Source organism: Macadamia integrifolia, chromosome 12 (assembly GCF_013358625.1).
Source record: "Macadamia integrifolia cultivar HAES 741 chromosome 12, SCU_Mint_v3, whole genome shotgun sequence".
In the NCBI taxonomy this organism is placed as follows: domain Eukaryota; kingdom Viridiplantae; phylum Streptophyta; class Magnoliopsida; order Proteales; family Proteaceae; genus Macadamia; species Macadamia integrifolia.
The window spans coordinates 8,598,190-8,613,073 of NC_056568.1; the positions used below are offsets into that span (position 1 = coordinate 8,598,190).

Below are 14,884 nucleotides of genomic sequence, written 5' to 3' on the forward strand. Positions count from 1 at the left end.
AGAAGGTATTCTACCTATGATTTAGAACTCTATGACATTGTTCAAATCCTCAAGCATTAGAGGCATTACTTAATTGGCAAAGAGTGTGCTCTGTTCGGATCATGAAGCACTCAAATACTTGCACTCACAAAAGACCATTAGTGATCGGCACGCTAAATGGATCTCATACTTGCAAGGATACGTATTTTCTCTCAAGTACAAAGCTGGAAATGAGAATCAAGTGGCTAATGCACTTAGTCGAAAGGTGATGATGATGAACACCTTCATAGTACAAAGTGCAGGAGTGGAACACATTAAAGAGGAGTACATTAGTGATGCTGATTTTTCAGAAGTATTCAACAACCTACAAGGAGGAGGACGGGATGACAAATTTGCTATACATGATGGGTATCTTTTCAAAGGCACTCGCCTCTGCATCCCAAACACCTCTTTGAGACATCACTTGATTCGAGAGTTATATGGAGGAGGAATGGATGGACACTTTGGCAAGGACAAAACATACTCCATCATAAAAGACTTATACTTTTGGCCTCAACTCTTAAAGGATGTGCAACATGTGATACAGAGATGCCGCACTTGTCAACTTGCCAAAGGAGAAAAGAAGAATACAGGATTGTACACACCGTTGCCCGTTCCACATGCACCTTGGCAAGACATAAGCATGGATTTTGTCCTAGGCTTACTACCTACACGGGAAATGTATGATTCCATATTTGTGGTAGTAGATCGTTTCTCCAAGATGGCAAACTTTATCCCGCGCAAAAAGACTCTTGATGCAAGTCACTTGGCCAAACTCTTTTTCAAAGAGATAGTGCGCATACATGGTCTACCACAGACAATTGTTTCAGATAGGGATGTCAAGTTCATGAGCTACTTCTGGAAGACTCTATGGCTGAAAACAAATACTAAACTCAAGTTTTTCACTGCATTCCATCCTCAGACAGACGGACAGACGGAAGTGGTGAACAGAAGTCTTGGCAACTTACTCCGATGTCTAGTCCGAGACTATAAAAAGACTTGGCCATCCATACTGGATATTGCTGAATTCGCCTATAATAATTCCGTCAACCGCACCACAGGCCATACACCATTTGAGATTGTCCTTGGACTGCAGCTTTAACGACCGGTTGACTTGGTACCTTTACCACCTCAGGCCCGTATTAGTGTAGAAGCCGATGAGTTCCTTAGACACATCACGGAGGTACATGCTGATGTTCGTCGTCGCATCGCTGTTAGCAATGACGGATATCAAGCAACTGCCAATCGACATCGTCGCTACGTGGAATTTCAGCCTAGTGATTTGGTAATGGTTCGAATTCCACCTGAGAGGTTTCCTCCTAGTACAGTGCACAAGCTCCATCCTTGGAACATGGGTCCCTACAAGGTCTTGAAGGGCATTGGCACTAATGCTTACATGCTAGAGCTACCTCCTACTCTGAAGATCAACAATGTCTTCAATGTAGCTGATCTGACGATATATTTGGGACACCATTCTGATGACGGTGACACTGAACACACCCTCAAACTTCCTCAATTTGCAAACCCTAAAGATGATGTCATCGAAGATGTTCTCGACAACAAGTTCACCACAGTTCGTGGGGGCAAAGGGTACTACTCCTTCCTCATCAAATGGAAAGGTCGACCACGAGAGGATTGTACTTGGATCCATGCTGATGAATTTCAACGCCTTGACACGGACCTCTATGAGCACTACATGTCCCTTACCCATTCATTGGAGTTGAATGATTCTAAGAAAGGGGGAGCTGATGTAGATCGACATTATGGAAGGAAATATGACAGGAAGAATGGTCCAGCCTTAGTCCACCTAAGTGGCTAGGGTCCAGCCGAGAAGCGAGCCAAACCCCTACATGGTCCACCTGAGTGGCTAAGTACAAATAAGGGCCAATTGGGCCCATCGGCTAGGGGAATAATTAGTAGTTGTTTTTAATTAACTAGTGGGCCATTGGGCCCATCAAGTTGAGTAAGTGGTATGTCAAGTCCAAATTGTCTTAGGACTATTTGTTTTCCACATAGGTTTATTATTCCTAGTCCAATTTTGAATTCCTAGTTGTAGTAGGAGTGTCTAGTCTTATTGGGAAACTAGCTCCTAGTAGTAGTTTGATTGCTATTCTGCCCTCTACAAATAGAGAATCCTATGTACTCATAATTTCATATTTGAATAAAGAATAATTGCAGTTAATTGCTTAAAACAGCTGGGATAGCTGTGGGTGAGAAGCCCGGGCCAAGACAGCTGCTCCTCCCCCACTTTTCCCTTTGTTTCTTCTTGTTTAAAGTTTCTATTTTATCCTAAAGTTACTGTTGTTGAAGTATACGACTGTTGTGAGTATTCAAAAGTTCAGATGTGTCCAAGTTACAAACCAGATTTGATTCTCTCTCCTGAAGCCTGCGATTATTTCTCTTAGGTCAGAAAATCAAGAAAGCTTGTAACTTCACAATCAGCCGTCAGAATTCTCTCAACTTTGGGGGTTTTGTACCCTCCCTAGGGACTATCTACGCCCAAAGTGCAACTCAATCGGACTCTTACAGCCCTGGCCGCACGTCTCTCTCTCTAGCTCTATAACAGGTCTTTCTCTCTCCTATCGGGTTAGGTTTTGGGCTGGTTTTGCTCCTATATGGGTATTATATCCTTAGGGATTTATTTGATGGTATTATTTCTTCATTTCTTACTCCTAATTGTATTGTTTGGGGTTATAAACTGCGGAGTTAGTTACTTGTAATCTACTCCTGCATTAGTCACCCTCCATAATATATTTATAATAAATAGATCCAAGTACAAACATAGGTGGAAAAGGAAATACATTCCTAGTCTAATTCTAGTTTAGGAAACTAGAGATCTAATCTAACTTAGAAGGTAAACAATCTAATCTAACTTGGAAAGTAACTAAGATAACCATATCACGATGGGGACACTCCCCCTATCATGGATACATATTCCAATAAGACCACAGCCCCATATACCTTCTAATCCACCTCTATAATTCATTCGGTCCTAAGCCCTTTAAATTCTTTGACATGTGGACCTCTAATCCTAACATCATCAATGTTGTTAAGGAAGCCTGGCTCAAACCTGTCCAAACTTTCTCAACCCCAAAAATTGCCTACTCAAGGAAGCTTAGAAATGTTAAAGAAGCTTTAAAGCTTTGGAACAATAATACTTTTGGGAACATCTCTCTTGTTACTAATTGTAGGAACTGGCTGTCCTCCATCCAGATCCAGCTTCAATCTGATCACCTGAACTCCTCCTTGGTTGAAGAGAAATCTGTATCTGCAAACCTTTCAGCTCTTTTGGCCCAAGATGAAAGCATTTTAAGGAAAAAGGCTAGAATCAATTGGTTGGAATTAGGGGACTCCCAACTCTTCTTATTTCCATCGATCCTTGAAGGCCAGAAACAACTTCAACTCCGTTCTCATGCTAACAACTCCTGATGGTTCCCAACTATTCAAAGTGGATGAGATAAAAGATGTTGCTATCAACCATTTCAAGCTCCTATTCAATCTGGATGCTTCACTGGCCTTGCCCATCCCTGAAGGACTTATCAATAAATTTGTTCCAGATAATGTTGCACTGATGCTCTGGTGATGTAGGAGGGCGCCTAGACAACTAGGTTTCCTACAGGGACTACTCAACTAGAACAAGAATAACTCAACAGGGCTGGGATTGGGTTAGGTTCAATAGAGCTCAGCAATAATACAGATTAGGCATGTAAAGTAATGGACAAATTAACAGAGCAACAATGATCCATAATAGTCTAAGTATGAAAAGCGCATAAGCTACTTAAGCGTCAAATGGGGATATGGGGAAGGGAACATGGCATCAGGTATATGTTAGGTTTAACACAAATCAACCAAGACACAAAGCAAGATAAGCAAACCATACAGTTCTCTAAAATCAGCCAGCTAGTAAAGTAAATCAGAAGGAATTTTTTTAAGGATAACAGAAAATAAAAGGCTTAAAAAAACAGTGAACAGTTTCAGATTTCAGTGGAGGGGTTGGGAAGATAACAATGGAGTCAATGGAGGTGGAATTGGGGAGGGGATTTACTTACCTTATTGCTGTCCAGATCTAAGGAGAAGAGAAGAAACCAAGGTCTTCCAAAAACAGAGATGCAGTCTGCGCTAAGAAGAGCAAAGTGTAGCCATGACAGTCCTTGTTGTTGAGAATGATGCTTGAAGAAGTTGCAGCAATTTCAGCAGCATGTTCATAGGACCAGCAGGGTTGTATTAGAGGGACAACCGAGATTAGTGAGAGAAAGAGTGTCAAGAGAGAGAGAGAAGGCAAGAAAGAGATAGAGAAAGTCGAGAAAGAGAGAGGGCGAGAGTGAGAAACGAGAGAGAGGGACGATGATTTTTCTTCATGCAATAATTTTTCATTAATTGAAGCCGTGGCCAATGGCCTTACATAAATAAGAGGAAAATTATTAAAAGAAAATATTATTCTAGGAACAATATTTCAAAAATAAAGAAACTTTCTAAAAAAAGAACAATAGGATAATTATCTAGTTTCCTAATTATTCAACACTACTAAATAATAAGATAAACTAAAGTAAAGCTACTAAAGTGAAAAAGATCTGGTGGGGGCCACAAGTATTGACCAATTGGGAGGAGAGAGAGTCATACCCAACTCTGGGAAGGTTGGTTCGATTCTCTCTCCTTCCTTCTTTCTTCCTTCTTCCTTCTTCCTTCTTTTAGTTTCCTTCTATGAGACTTTCTTTCAGCCATATAGTCTCAGCCATATAGAATGCACACATGGCTGGGTCTTGCGCCTACACCGCTCGTACACGTGGATGTCCCCATCAACTCTCCCCCGGCTTGGAAGAATTCACCTCCGGTGAATTATGGCTCATGTAGTACTCAAGCAGATTCGGGTTTAGCTGTTGGATTTCTTGCACTGTGATCCAAGTGGTGTCAATTTTCAGACATCCACGCCATTTGACCAAGAACTCTCTAGAACCTCTTGTATGTGTGGACACAATCCTCTCATCAAGGATTTCCTCAATTTCTTCAGTTCTCCTCGTGACCTTAGGTACAGGTGGTAAGGAGGTTGGGGGAAGTGGTTGGGTTGGCTCAGCAGTCTCATCAAGGGTGGAAGGGAAGTCCTCAAGGTCATCAGGGTAAAAGAAGGTAATGGTAAAGGCACCATGGTATGGGACAAGATCTTCCACATTAAAAATGTTACTGATTTCCATACTGGTTGGTAGATCAAGGACATAAGCAATGGCACCTATCCTCTTAAGTACCTTGAAAGGACCTGTGCTATGAGCATCTAGTTTGCTCGTTTTTCCCCTAACAAAACGTTGCGGCTTGATTCTAACCATCACCATATCTCCCTTTTGAAACTCTTATAGCCTTCTGTGCACATTTGCCTTTGACTTGTATTGATCGTTGCTCAGTGCTATATGTCTTCTTATATCTGCATACAAATCATGTATATGCTGAGCAAAAGATTCGGCTGATGGGGACGTCCTAGAACTGGACACAACTGGGACAAGGTCTATGGGTGCCCGGGGTTGGTATCCTGAATAAATCTCAAAGGGTGACAGACCAGTGGTACGGTTTTTAGAACTATTATTCGCAAACTCGACCTGGCTAAGGACTCAATCCCAACTGGTAAGGTGCTCTCCTATGAGGCAATGCAACAAATTTCCATACTCTTATTGACAACCTCAGTCTGACCATCGGTCTGAGGGTGGAAGGCGGAAGAGAAACGGAGCTTGGTACCCATCATCTGCCATAGGGTCCTCCAAAAATTACTGGTAAACTTAACATCCCTATCGAACACTATAGTGAGGAGCAACCCATGGTACTTGACAACCTCGTTAAAGAAAAGTTTGGCTATTATGGACGCATCAGAGGTCTTAGAGCATGGGATGAAACGGGCCATTTTCAAGAAGCGATCTACAACCACATAAACAGAATCATGGCCTCTCAAAGTTTTTGGCAGGCCAAGCATGAAGTCCATGGTAAGGTCCTGCCAAGCAGCATGGGGAATGGGTAGGGGAGTGCACAATCCCGTGTTCTGCTTTTGTTGTTTGGCAATTTGGCATGTCCTACACTGACTCACAACTTTAGAAACATCCCTCTTCAGTCCTGGCCAAAAGAATCGGTCCTCAATGAGGGTGATGGTCTTATCTCGACTGAAATGGCCAGTGACTCCCCCAGTATGCAATTTCCAAATCAAGAAATCTCGGAGTGAGGTTCTGGGAATGCACAACTTGCTTCCTTTAAAAAGGGAGCCCTCCCGGAGCAGGTAGTCTGAGCAGCTGACAAGGTGACCTCCACTCAAAGAAGTGAACAACTCGCTAAAATCAGGACAGGTGAGGTACTAGCCCTTGACTCGTTCGAATCCTACGACCTCTACGCTCATAGTCTGGAACACCACACTAGCCCGACTCCTAACACTTGTGCGACTGAGGAACATGTTTACTCGGCTTAGTGCATTTGCAAAGGTATTCTCGACACCAGGTCTATGTTTGAGTGCAAAAGTGTACTCTTGGAGAAACTCGACCCACTTCATATGTCTCTGGTTTAGTTTCTTTTGGGCGCTCATGTATCTCAGAGTCTGGTGGTCAGAGAATAGCACGAATTCTTGTGGTAGAAGGTAATGTCGCCAGTAGCGCAGTGATTGGACAACTGCATAGAATTCTTTATCATATGTGGAATATCGTTGCCTAGCTTCATTAAGCTTCTCACTAAAGTAGGCAACAGGGTGTCCTTGCCCTAGGACACCACCTATTCCAATATCAGATGCATCACAGTTCACTTTGAAGACCTTAGAAAAATCTAAAAGGCACAGGACGAGGGCCTCAGTCATAAGTTTTTTAATCTCATTAAAGGCCTTCATAGCACTCTTAATCCATTGAAGCTCCTTTTCCATGCAATACATGATAGGAGACATACTGGAACTAAACCGGTAAATGAACCTCCTGTAAAAAGTGTCTAAGCCATGAAACCTTCGCACTTCATGGACATTAGTTGGCTTAGGCTACTCTATAATCGCTCACTTTCTCAGGGTCAACAGATACTCCTTGGGCTGACACAATAAACCCTAAGAAGATGACTTAATCACTCATAAAGGTGCTCCTTGAGGTTGACATAGAGTTTTTCTTGTAGAAGCACATGAAAAACCTTCTGTAAATGATCCAAATGGGAAAACGAAGACTTACTGTTGATGAGGATGTCATCAAAGTAGACCACTAAAAATTTGCCAGAGAATGGTTGAAGCACTTGATTCATTATTCTCATCGCTAGGTGCATTTGACAAGCCAAAAGACATGACTAACCATTCGAAAAGGCCATCCTTCGTCTTGAAGGCTGTCTTCCACTTATCTCTAGGCCTAACCCGAATTTGGTGGTACCCGCTCTTGAGATCAATCTTCGAAAAGATCGATGAGTTAGCCATCATATCCAACATGCCATCAAGTCTAGGAATAGGGAACCTATACTTGACAGTGATCTTATTGATAGCTCTACTATCAACACACATACGCCAGATGCCATCTTTCTTTGGCGTGAGCAAGGCAGGTACTGCACATGGGCTAACGCTTTCCCTGATGAATCCGTTCTGTAACAATTCATCCACTTTCCGCTTGAGTTTGGCGTGCTCTTTGGGATTCATTCGGTAATGGGGTAAGTTTGGGAGAGAGGATCTTCGAACTAAGTCAATAGCGTGCTGGATGTTACGCATAGATGGTAACTCATCGGGTAGTTCCTTAGGGAATAACCTCTCAAATTTCCTCAACAAGGGTTGTACTTCTCTAGGAGCCTCAGTGAATAAGCATGACCTATCGGTATCACTCTGTATGGCAACTATAATATAAATCACCCCTAACTCTTGACACTCCTTCAAATTGTTGTTGATTTAAAATGTTGAGTGTTTTTGTGGGGGGTGTGGATGTACTTCCCTTATGTTTTAGAACCCTTACTTCCTTAGGGGCACTAGGGATCAACCTAATTTTCTTCCCTTTGAACTCAAAGACATAGGTGTTAGACTTCCCATAATTCGTGACATCCCGGTCATATAACCAGGGTCTACCCAGGATGATGTGGGTAACATCCATCTCTAGGATATCACACCACACTCGATCCTCATATCCTGTAAAGTGTAGGAGAACTAGACACCTCAGATTAACGGGAATGGTGGACTGATCTACCCAGGCAACCTTGTAAGGCTTCGGGTGGGGCTCGGGTTTGAGGCCCATTCGAGCAATAGCGTTCTTAGCAACCACATTCATGCAACTCTCGTCGTTTATGGCGACGTGGCAATTCTTGCCCTGATGACATGTGTAAGTGATGAAAATATTAGTTCGCCGCCAATCATCGCTACTCCTAGGTTGTGAGACCATGCATCGCACAATACCAAGCTTGAGGTCACCGGCCTCCTCGGCGTCCTTATCAAATATGGTCTCATCTGGCCTATGATCCTCATACGCATTGTTCTGAAAACCCTATTGGTCACCTTCTTCAGGAGTTTGCTCCCCCACATAGAGGTTTCTATTCGGGCACTCTCTAGAGAAGTGACCGTACCCTCGACACCTGAAGCATTGTTGTTGCCCACTACTCTTGGGTGTTTCTCCCAAGATTCCTTTACCCCTATTGTCAAATTGATGTGGTGCAGCAAGGGGTTTTTGGAATCCAATTGAGCCTTAGGGTGGTTTCCTAAAGTGGGACTCCCCAGTTTGAAAGCTCTTCCTCTAAGAATAAGTTCTCATGGAGGAATGTCTCGCACCAGGTGGGGTGTCATACGTGACTGGATTTCGGAGTTAAACCCAGTAAGGAATCTAGAAAGTGTCTGCTCAATATCCTCCCGAATGTGGCTTCTAATTTTCAACTCATTGAACTTGCTCATGTATTCAGTCACAGTCAGTTTTCCTTGCCTTAGGGTATTCATGTCATTCAACAACTGTAGCCTATAAGTGATAGGAAAGAATTCCCTCTTGAGCCTCTCCTGCATTTCTACCTATGTTGTGATTGGCTCAAGTCCTAGGTTGGCGTCCTGGTACTCTAAGTCTGTCCAGAAGTCCTGGGCAGCTCCAATAAGCTTAAACTTAGCGAATTTGAAGCAGACTTCCTCGAGCATATCGTAAAACTCAAAGTACCTATCCATCTGCTTTATCCAATCTAAAAGGATCCTAGCATCAATCCAACCATCATAGGTAGGGGCATCTACCTTAATTATCCGCCTGACATCAAAGCCCCTATCATAATGCTCATAACCCTCATCATCTCCATATTAGGTATAGTGCCTTGGAGAAGGTTGTCCTCGACCCCTACCCCAACCTCTACCAAGCCCTATGCCTGGAAAATTATCCCCTATCCGGTTATAACCATCAGTGTGGTTGTCATCGTTCTCTATCTCAGGGCTAGAGGCTCGTGTTCTAGGTCCAGTGCCTAAGGTATTGTGGCCCTGCCGTCCATCTAAGTTTAGGGTATTTGTCTCAAAGGCGGAAAGCCTAATGGTGACAGTCTGGAGATGAGTAGCCTGTGCTTCCCTATCAGCCAACAATGTTTCCCGTTCAACCCTACTGGCAGTTAATTCTGCTTGGAGGTTTCTCAGGAACTCTTCGTTCCGTTGGAGGGCTCTTGCCCATTGCTCTGGCTGAATGGCAGTACTAGGAGGGTCAGACATGTCCTAGTATGCTCTACCACTACGCGTGGACATAAAGAAAGTGGGCAGTCAAGGTGTGGTGGCCAACAATGACTCAAGGCCTACTCAGAACCTCCAATTGAGATAGGTAGTTGGCCCTCTCGATCCTAAGGTAAAAAATCTCCCTCTTAAGAATGTGTTTTTGGTGGGAATAGCATCCAATGGTATTTGGTCCTGCCAAACTAAGGGGAAAGAGGGTATTTTCTAACCTAAGGTAACACTCCTTTAGCTCAGACTCAACTACGAACAGGTTGTGATGGAGATTAGACCTCAACAGACAAGACATGTAGATAGTGACAGCGATACCCATTCATAACAAGACCAACCAAAAACCATACTCTGATACCAAGATGATGTAGGAGGGTGCCTAGACAACTAGGTTTCCTACAAGGACTACTCAACTAGAACAAGAATAACTCAATAGGGCTGGGATTGGGTTAGGTTCAATAGAGCTCAGCAATAATACAGATTTAGCATGCAAAGTAATGGACTAATTAACAGAGCAACAATGATCAATAATAGTCTAAGCATGAAAAGCACATAAACTACTTAAGCGTCAAATGGGGATATGGGGAAGGGAACATGGCAGCATGTATATGTTAGGTTTAGCACAGATCAACCAAGACACAAAGCAAGATAAGCAAACCATACAGTTCTCTAAAATCAGCCAGCTAGTAAAGTAAATCAGCAGGAATTTTTTTAAGGATGACAGAAAATAAAAGGCTTAAAAAAACAGTGAACAGTTTCAGATTACAGTGGAGGGGTTGGGAAGATAAAAATGGAGTCAATGGAGGTGGAATTGGGGAGCGGATTTACTTACCTTATTACTGTCCAGATCTGAGGAGAAGAGAAGAAACCAAGGTCTTCCAAAAACAGAGATGCAGTCCACGCTAAGAAGAGCAAAGTGTAGCCGTGACAATCCTTGTTGTTGTGAATGATGCTTGAAGCAATTTCAGAAGCATGTTCATAGGACTAGCAAGGTTGTATTAGAGGGGCAACCGAGATTAAAGAGAGAGAGAAAGAGTGTTGCGAGAGAGAGAGAGAGAGCGAGAAAAAGATAGTGAAAGTCGAGAAAGAGAGAGGGTGACAGTGAGAAACGAGAGAGAGGGACGATGATTTTTCTTCATTCAATAATTTTTCATTAATTAAAACTGTGGCCAATGGCCATACATAAATAAGAGGAAAATTACTAAAAGAAAAGATTATTCTAGGAACAATATTTCAGAAATAAAGAAACTTTCTAAAAAAAGAACAATAGGATAATTATCTAGTTTCCTAATTATTCAAAACAACTAAATAATAAGATAAACTAAAGTAAAGCAACTAAAGTGAAAAATATCTGATGGGGGCCACAATGATGCAGCAGCACTCCGATGGAAGCCTGCTTCAGAACCCGGATCAAGACCCAGATCCAATTTGGGTTCCAAGTTACTTATTTGGATTCTAAGTTTAATAGAATATTTAGGATTTTATTTTTATTTGAGAATATTTGTTCCCTATTTGAGTCCTTAGTTGTTTCTTTATTTTGTTAGCTTAGGTGTAGGAGATTTTATTTCTATCTTAGTTTTTTTATTTTTAATTAGAAGGTTTTTTAATTTTATTTTATTATATATTGGACATGTAATTCATGGGAAGATTAGTTGATTATTGAAGAAAAGATGAATTGATTTGTGAAACCCCTCCCCCTTTGCGTGGCTGTCTTCTCCCCTCTTCTTATTCTTCTTCTTCTTCTTCTATTCCCTGCGATCTCTCTGTCTACCTTCTACCCTTCCCTCGTCCTCCTTAGCAAGAATCCCCTTCCCCCTTCTGCTGTGCGATAATTCCCCCTGCCCCTTCTTCTCTTTCTTCCTCTTTTCCTTTCCTTCTTCACGGTTCTGTTTTCCCTTCCCTGTAACTGGTGATAACAGCAGTCTTTAAGAATTGCTTCAGATTCTCATGTGGGCATCGATCTGACCTGGGATTTCTAGGGTTGGTTTGCCACTCTAAGGCGACCCAAATCCAGAAGTATCAACCTCTAAACCCTCTTCTCAAGCATGTTTTCTTCCTGAAACCAGTTCTGGGTTTGGCTCTACCGTCAGTTAGAGTTCAGACATTCAATACCCTCTCTTCCCTTACTGTTTTGGGTGATCCTTGACTGCATCGAAGAGGCCTTTGACCTGAGAAATTGGTCTTAAAATACGAGATCTAATAGAGCCCTAGAGACGTAGTACTTTCCATCGAAGTTGTGACTAGTTTCTTCCTCTGGTTTGCGCTAGAGGTAGGAGACGATAACCTGAGAGGATTGCCACTTGATTTTAATCATCATCATCATATTTACTGTTTTGCCCCCGATCTTAGACCTAAATTGCTTAAATTCTTTAAGTGGGCCCACGACCACCATCGGCCCCTTATTACACAAGTATTGACCGATTGGGAGTAGAGAGAGTCGTACCCAGCGCTGAGAAGGTTGGTTCGATTCTCTCTCCTTCCTTCTTCTTTCTTCCTTCTTCCTTCTAGTTTCCTTCGATGAGACTTTCCTCCAACCAAATAGAATGCACACATCGCTGGGTCTTGCGCTTACGCCGCTGGTACATGTGGATGTCCCCATCATCTGGCCATTCCCTCTAATGAAGAGATTTTTGTTGCTATCCTCTCTCACAAAGTGAGCAAAGCTCTAGGGCCTGATGGGTTCAGTATGGGTTTCTTCACCTCAGTTTGGGGCATCATCAAAGAGGATCTTATTAAAGCTATCAAGAGCTTCTTTTTCACTCCCAGCCAGATCAAGGCTATCAGTCATACCTTCTTTTGCCTCATCCCCAAGGAGGAGGGTGCCGACACAATAAATGACTTCATACCAATCTCCCTCTGCAAACTCCTATACAAGTTTATTGCAATGATCCTTACCAATCGGATAAAGACTATTATTGACTCCCTTGTTAGTGATAACAAGTCCGCTTTCATCCCTGGAAGAACCATTGGAGATAACATTTTTCTCTGTCATGAGATTGTTAGAGTTTTTGACAGAAAGTCCCAGCCCCCGATAGCTCTTATGAAAATTGATATCCACAAGGCCTTTGACTCCTTGAGATGGGATAACATTGTTTCAGTTCTCAACAAGATGGGCTTCCCTCCAGTCTTTACCAACTGGATTTTTTATTGCATTGCCTTCCCCAAATTTTCAATTTTGGTCAATGGCAGCATGGCGGGGCACTTCTCTTCTACCGGCGTTCTTCAGGGATGTCCTCTGTCCCCTTACATCTTTTGCCTTGTTATGGAGGTTCTTTCTCGCAACTTGCAATCTGCCTCGAATTAGAGCTCCATCACCCCCATCACTAAATGCAAGGCCATTAAACTCACCCACCTTGCTTTTGCTAATGACCTGATGATCTTTTCTAAGGCTTATGATACATCCTTAGACAGGGAAATCTTTTGAGTATTATGCATTGCATGTACCTCTTTGCCTCGATGTCTGGTCTTCGCATTAACCATGGGAAATCTCTCATCTTCTTGATAGGGATCTCAAAAGCCTCCAAGAACTTTTTTCTTCAGAAAACAAGATTTTCTCTGGGCTCTCTCCCGGTTAAGTATTTGGGCCTCCTGCTTATCCCTGCAAGGCTCACTAGTCATAACTGTTCTCCTATGCTAGATCTCATCAGATCAGTCCTCCAAGCTTCGTACATCTACCAGTCTAGAATCTATGGTTTGCCCAAAGCGATTATAGCCAAGAGGGAATCTTTATTTTCTTCCTTCCTTTGGAAAGGGTGTGAGTCCTCTAGATTCCTTCGCCCTCTTAGTTGGGCTGCTACTTGCCTTCCCAAGAAAAATGGGGTCTAGGCTTGAGACGCATCAAAGATGTCAACAATGCAGGCATTCTCAAGCTTATTTGGAAGGTGGTTAGCAAGAAGAAAAGCATTTATGTTGATTGGGTGTATTTGCATCTCCTCAGGTTGGAAAGTTTTTGGTCGATCCACTCTCCATCCAATGCCTCCTGGGTGTGGCGCAAGTTAATTTCCTTGAGACCTATTGCTTCTAGAGTCATTTCCTCTCATATTCGGGATAATGCCTCCACCTATCTTTGGTTGGATCCTTGGCATCCTAAAGTGCTCCTCTCACAAGTTCTTAATGCTGGAAATATCTACAATTCAGGGCTTTCCAACGCATGCTATGGTTATTGATATCATCTCCTCTTGTTCATGGGCCCCCTGCCCCTATCTCTGCTCAGATAACTGAAATTTGGAACTCTGCCAATCATTCTGCTTCCGGGTCTCAAACTCTTAGGAGGACTGATGCTATTATTTGGAACCATGCTCCAAGTGGCCTTTTTAGCGCAAAGTTTGCTTGGGACTTTATCAGACCTCATGGGCCTCCCTCCCCCTGGTACAAGCTCATCTGATTCAAGCATCACATCCCTTGGTAAAGCTTCACTGCCTGGAAGTCTTCATGAATCGTCTCCCCACCAAGCCTTCCTCATCTAAAGAAGAATTCAGTGTTGTCTATGTGGTTCTGAGCCTGAAGATACTGATCATCTCTTCTTTGCTTGCACTGTCTCCTCCTCCATCTGGAAGTTGGTTCTTTCCAAATGCTGGCCAGTTAATAGAAGAATTCTCCCTCTCCAAAGGGAGTGGATCTAGATGGATATGACATTTCAAGGGAAGACAATTTTTTTTGTGACTATGTGGGAAAACTTACCTTCTGTGCTACTTTAAATCAAATATAGATGAAAAGAAATCATAGGAAATGGACCTCTAACTCTCGGCCTTTAGGAAAAATTTGGAATTTCATCTTCTTTAATGTCAAAGTTAAGATCTCAAAAGTTTCTTCCAATTGTCCCCCCTCCCCTAGAGATTGTCACATTGTTACTTCCTGGGATCTTCCAAGCTCTGTAACCATGAACCTTTGACTCCCCCTTGGGGCTGTATATAATGCCCCAGCCCTATTAACCTTGCACAATATTGTCCTCTTGGGCCATGGGCCTCAAGGCTTTAAAACGCGTTGTGCCATGTTAAGGAGGCTAGAGGTTATTAACTAGCCCAGTAATCTCTCCCTAGGCGATGTGGGACTAAAGTTTGCAGATTCTCACCGATCTCCCAAACCCCTTGGTACTTGCCGTATTCTTGGTGGGGACACCTCACCGATCCCCAGGCAGGTCTGGTACTTGCAGTATTCTTGGGTCGTCACACTGTATATTTTTTTCGTCCCTTTGGTAATGAACTATTTATTCACCAAAAAAAAAAATTTTAA

The 14,884-nt window shown here is 42.8% G+C and overlaps 1 protein-coding gene across 1 annotated transcript; it reads left to right on the plus strand.

Annotated features, from left to right (window-relative positions):
* Positions 1-247: 247 nt before the first annotated feature.
* On the plus strand, positions 248-3,447 carry LOC122058001. Its single transcript, XM_042620373.1, has 4 exons — positions 248-742; positions 1,154-1,303; positions 1,442-1,608; positions 3,210-3,447. Exons 1-4 carry the CDS (start codon positions 248-250, stop codon positions 3,445-3,447), a joined length of 1,050 nt encoding a protein of 349 aa, XP_042476307.1.
* Positions 3,448-14,884: the final 11,437 nt, after the last annotated feature.

What these genes read in the sequence shown, in the direction of transcription:
- LOC122058001 (XM_042620373.1), top strand. Translation starts at nt 248, where the DNA reads ATGATGATGAACACCTTCATAGTACAAAGTGCAGGAGTGGAACACATT. An exon ending in AATTTCAGCCTAGTGATTTG is followed by an intron (nt 1,304 to 1,441) that starts GTAATGGTTCGA and finishes CCTACTCTGAAG; the next exon opens with ATCAACAATGTCTTCAATGT. An exon ending in ACAGTTCGTGGGGGCAAAGG is followed by an intron (nt 1,609 to 3,209) that starts GTACTACTCCTT and finishes TACTAATTGTAG; the next exon opens with GAACTGGCTGTCCTCCATCC.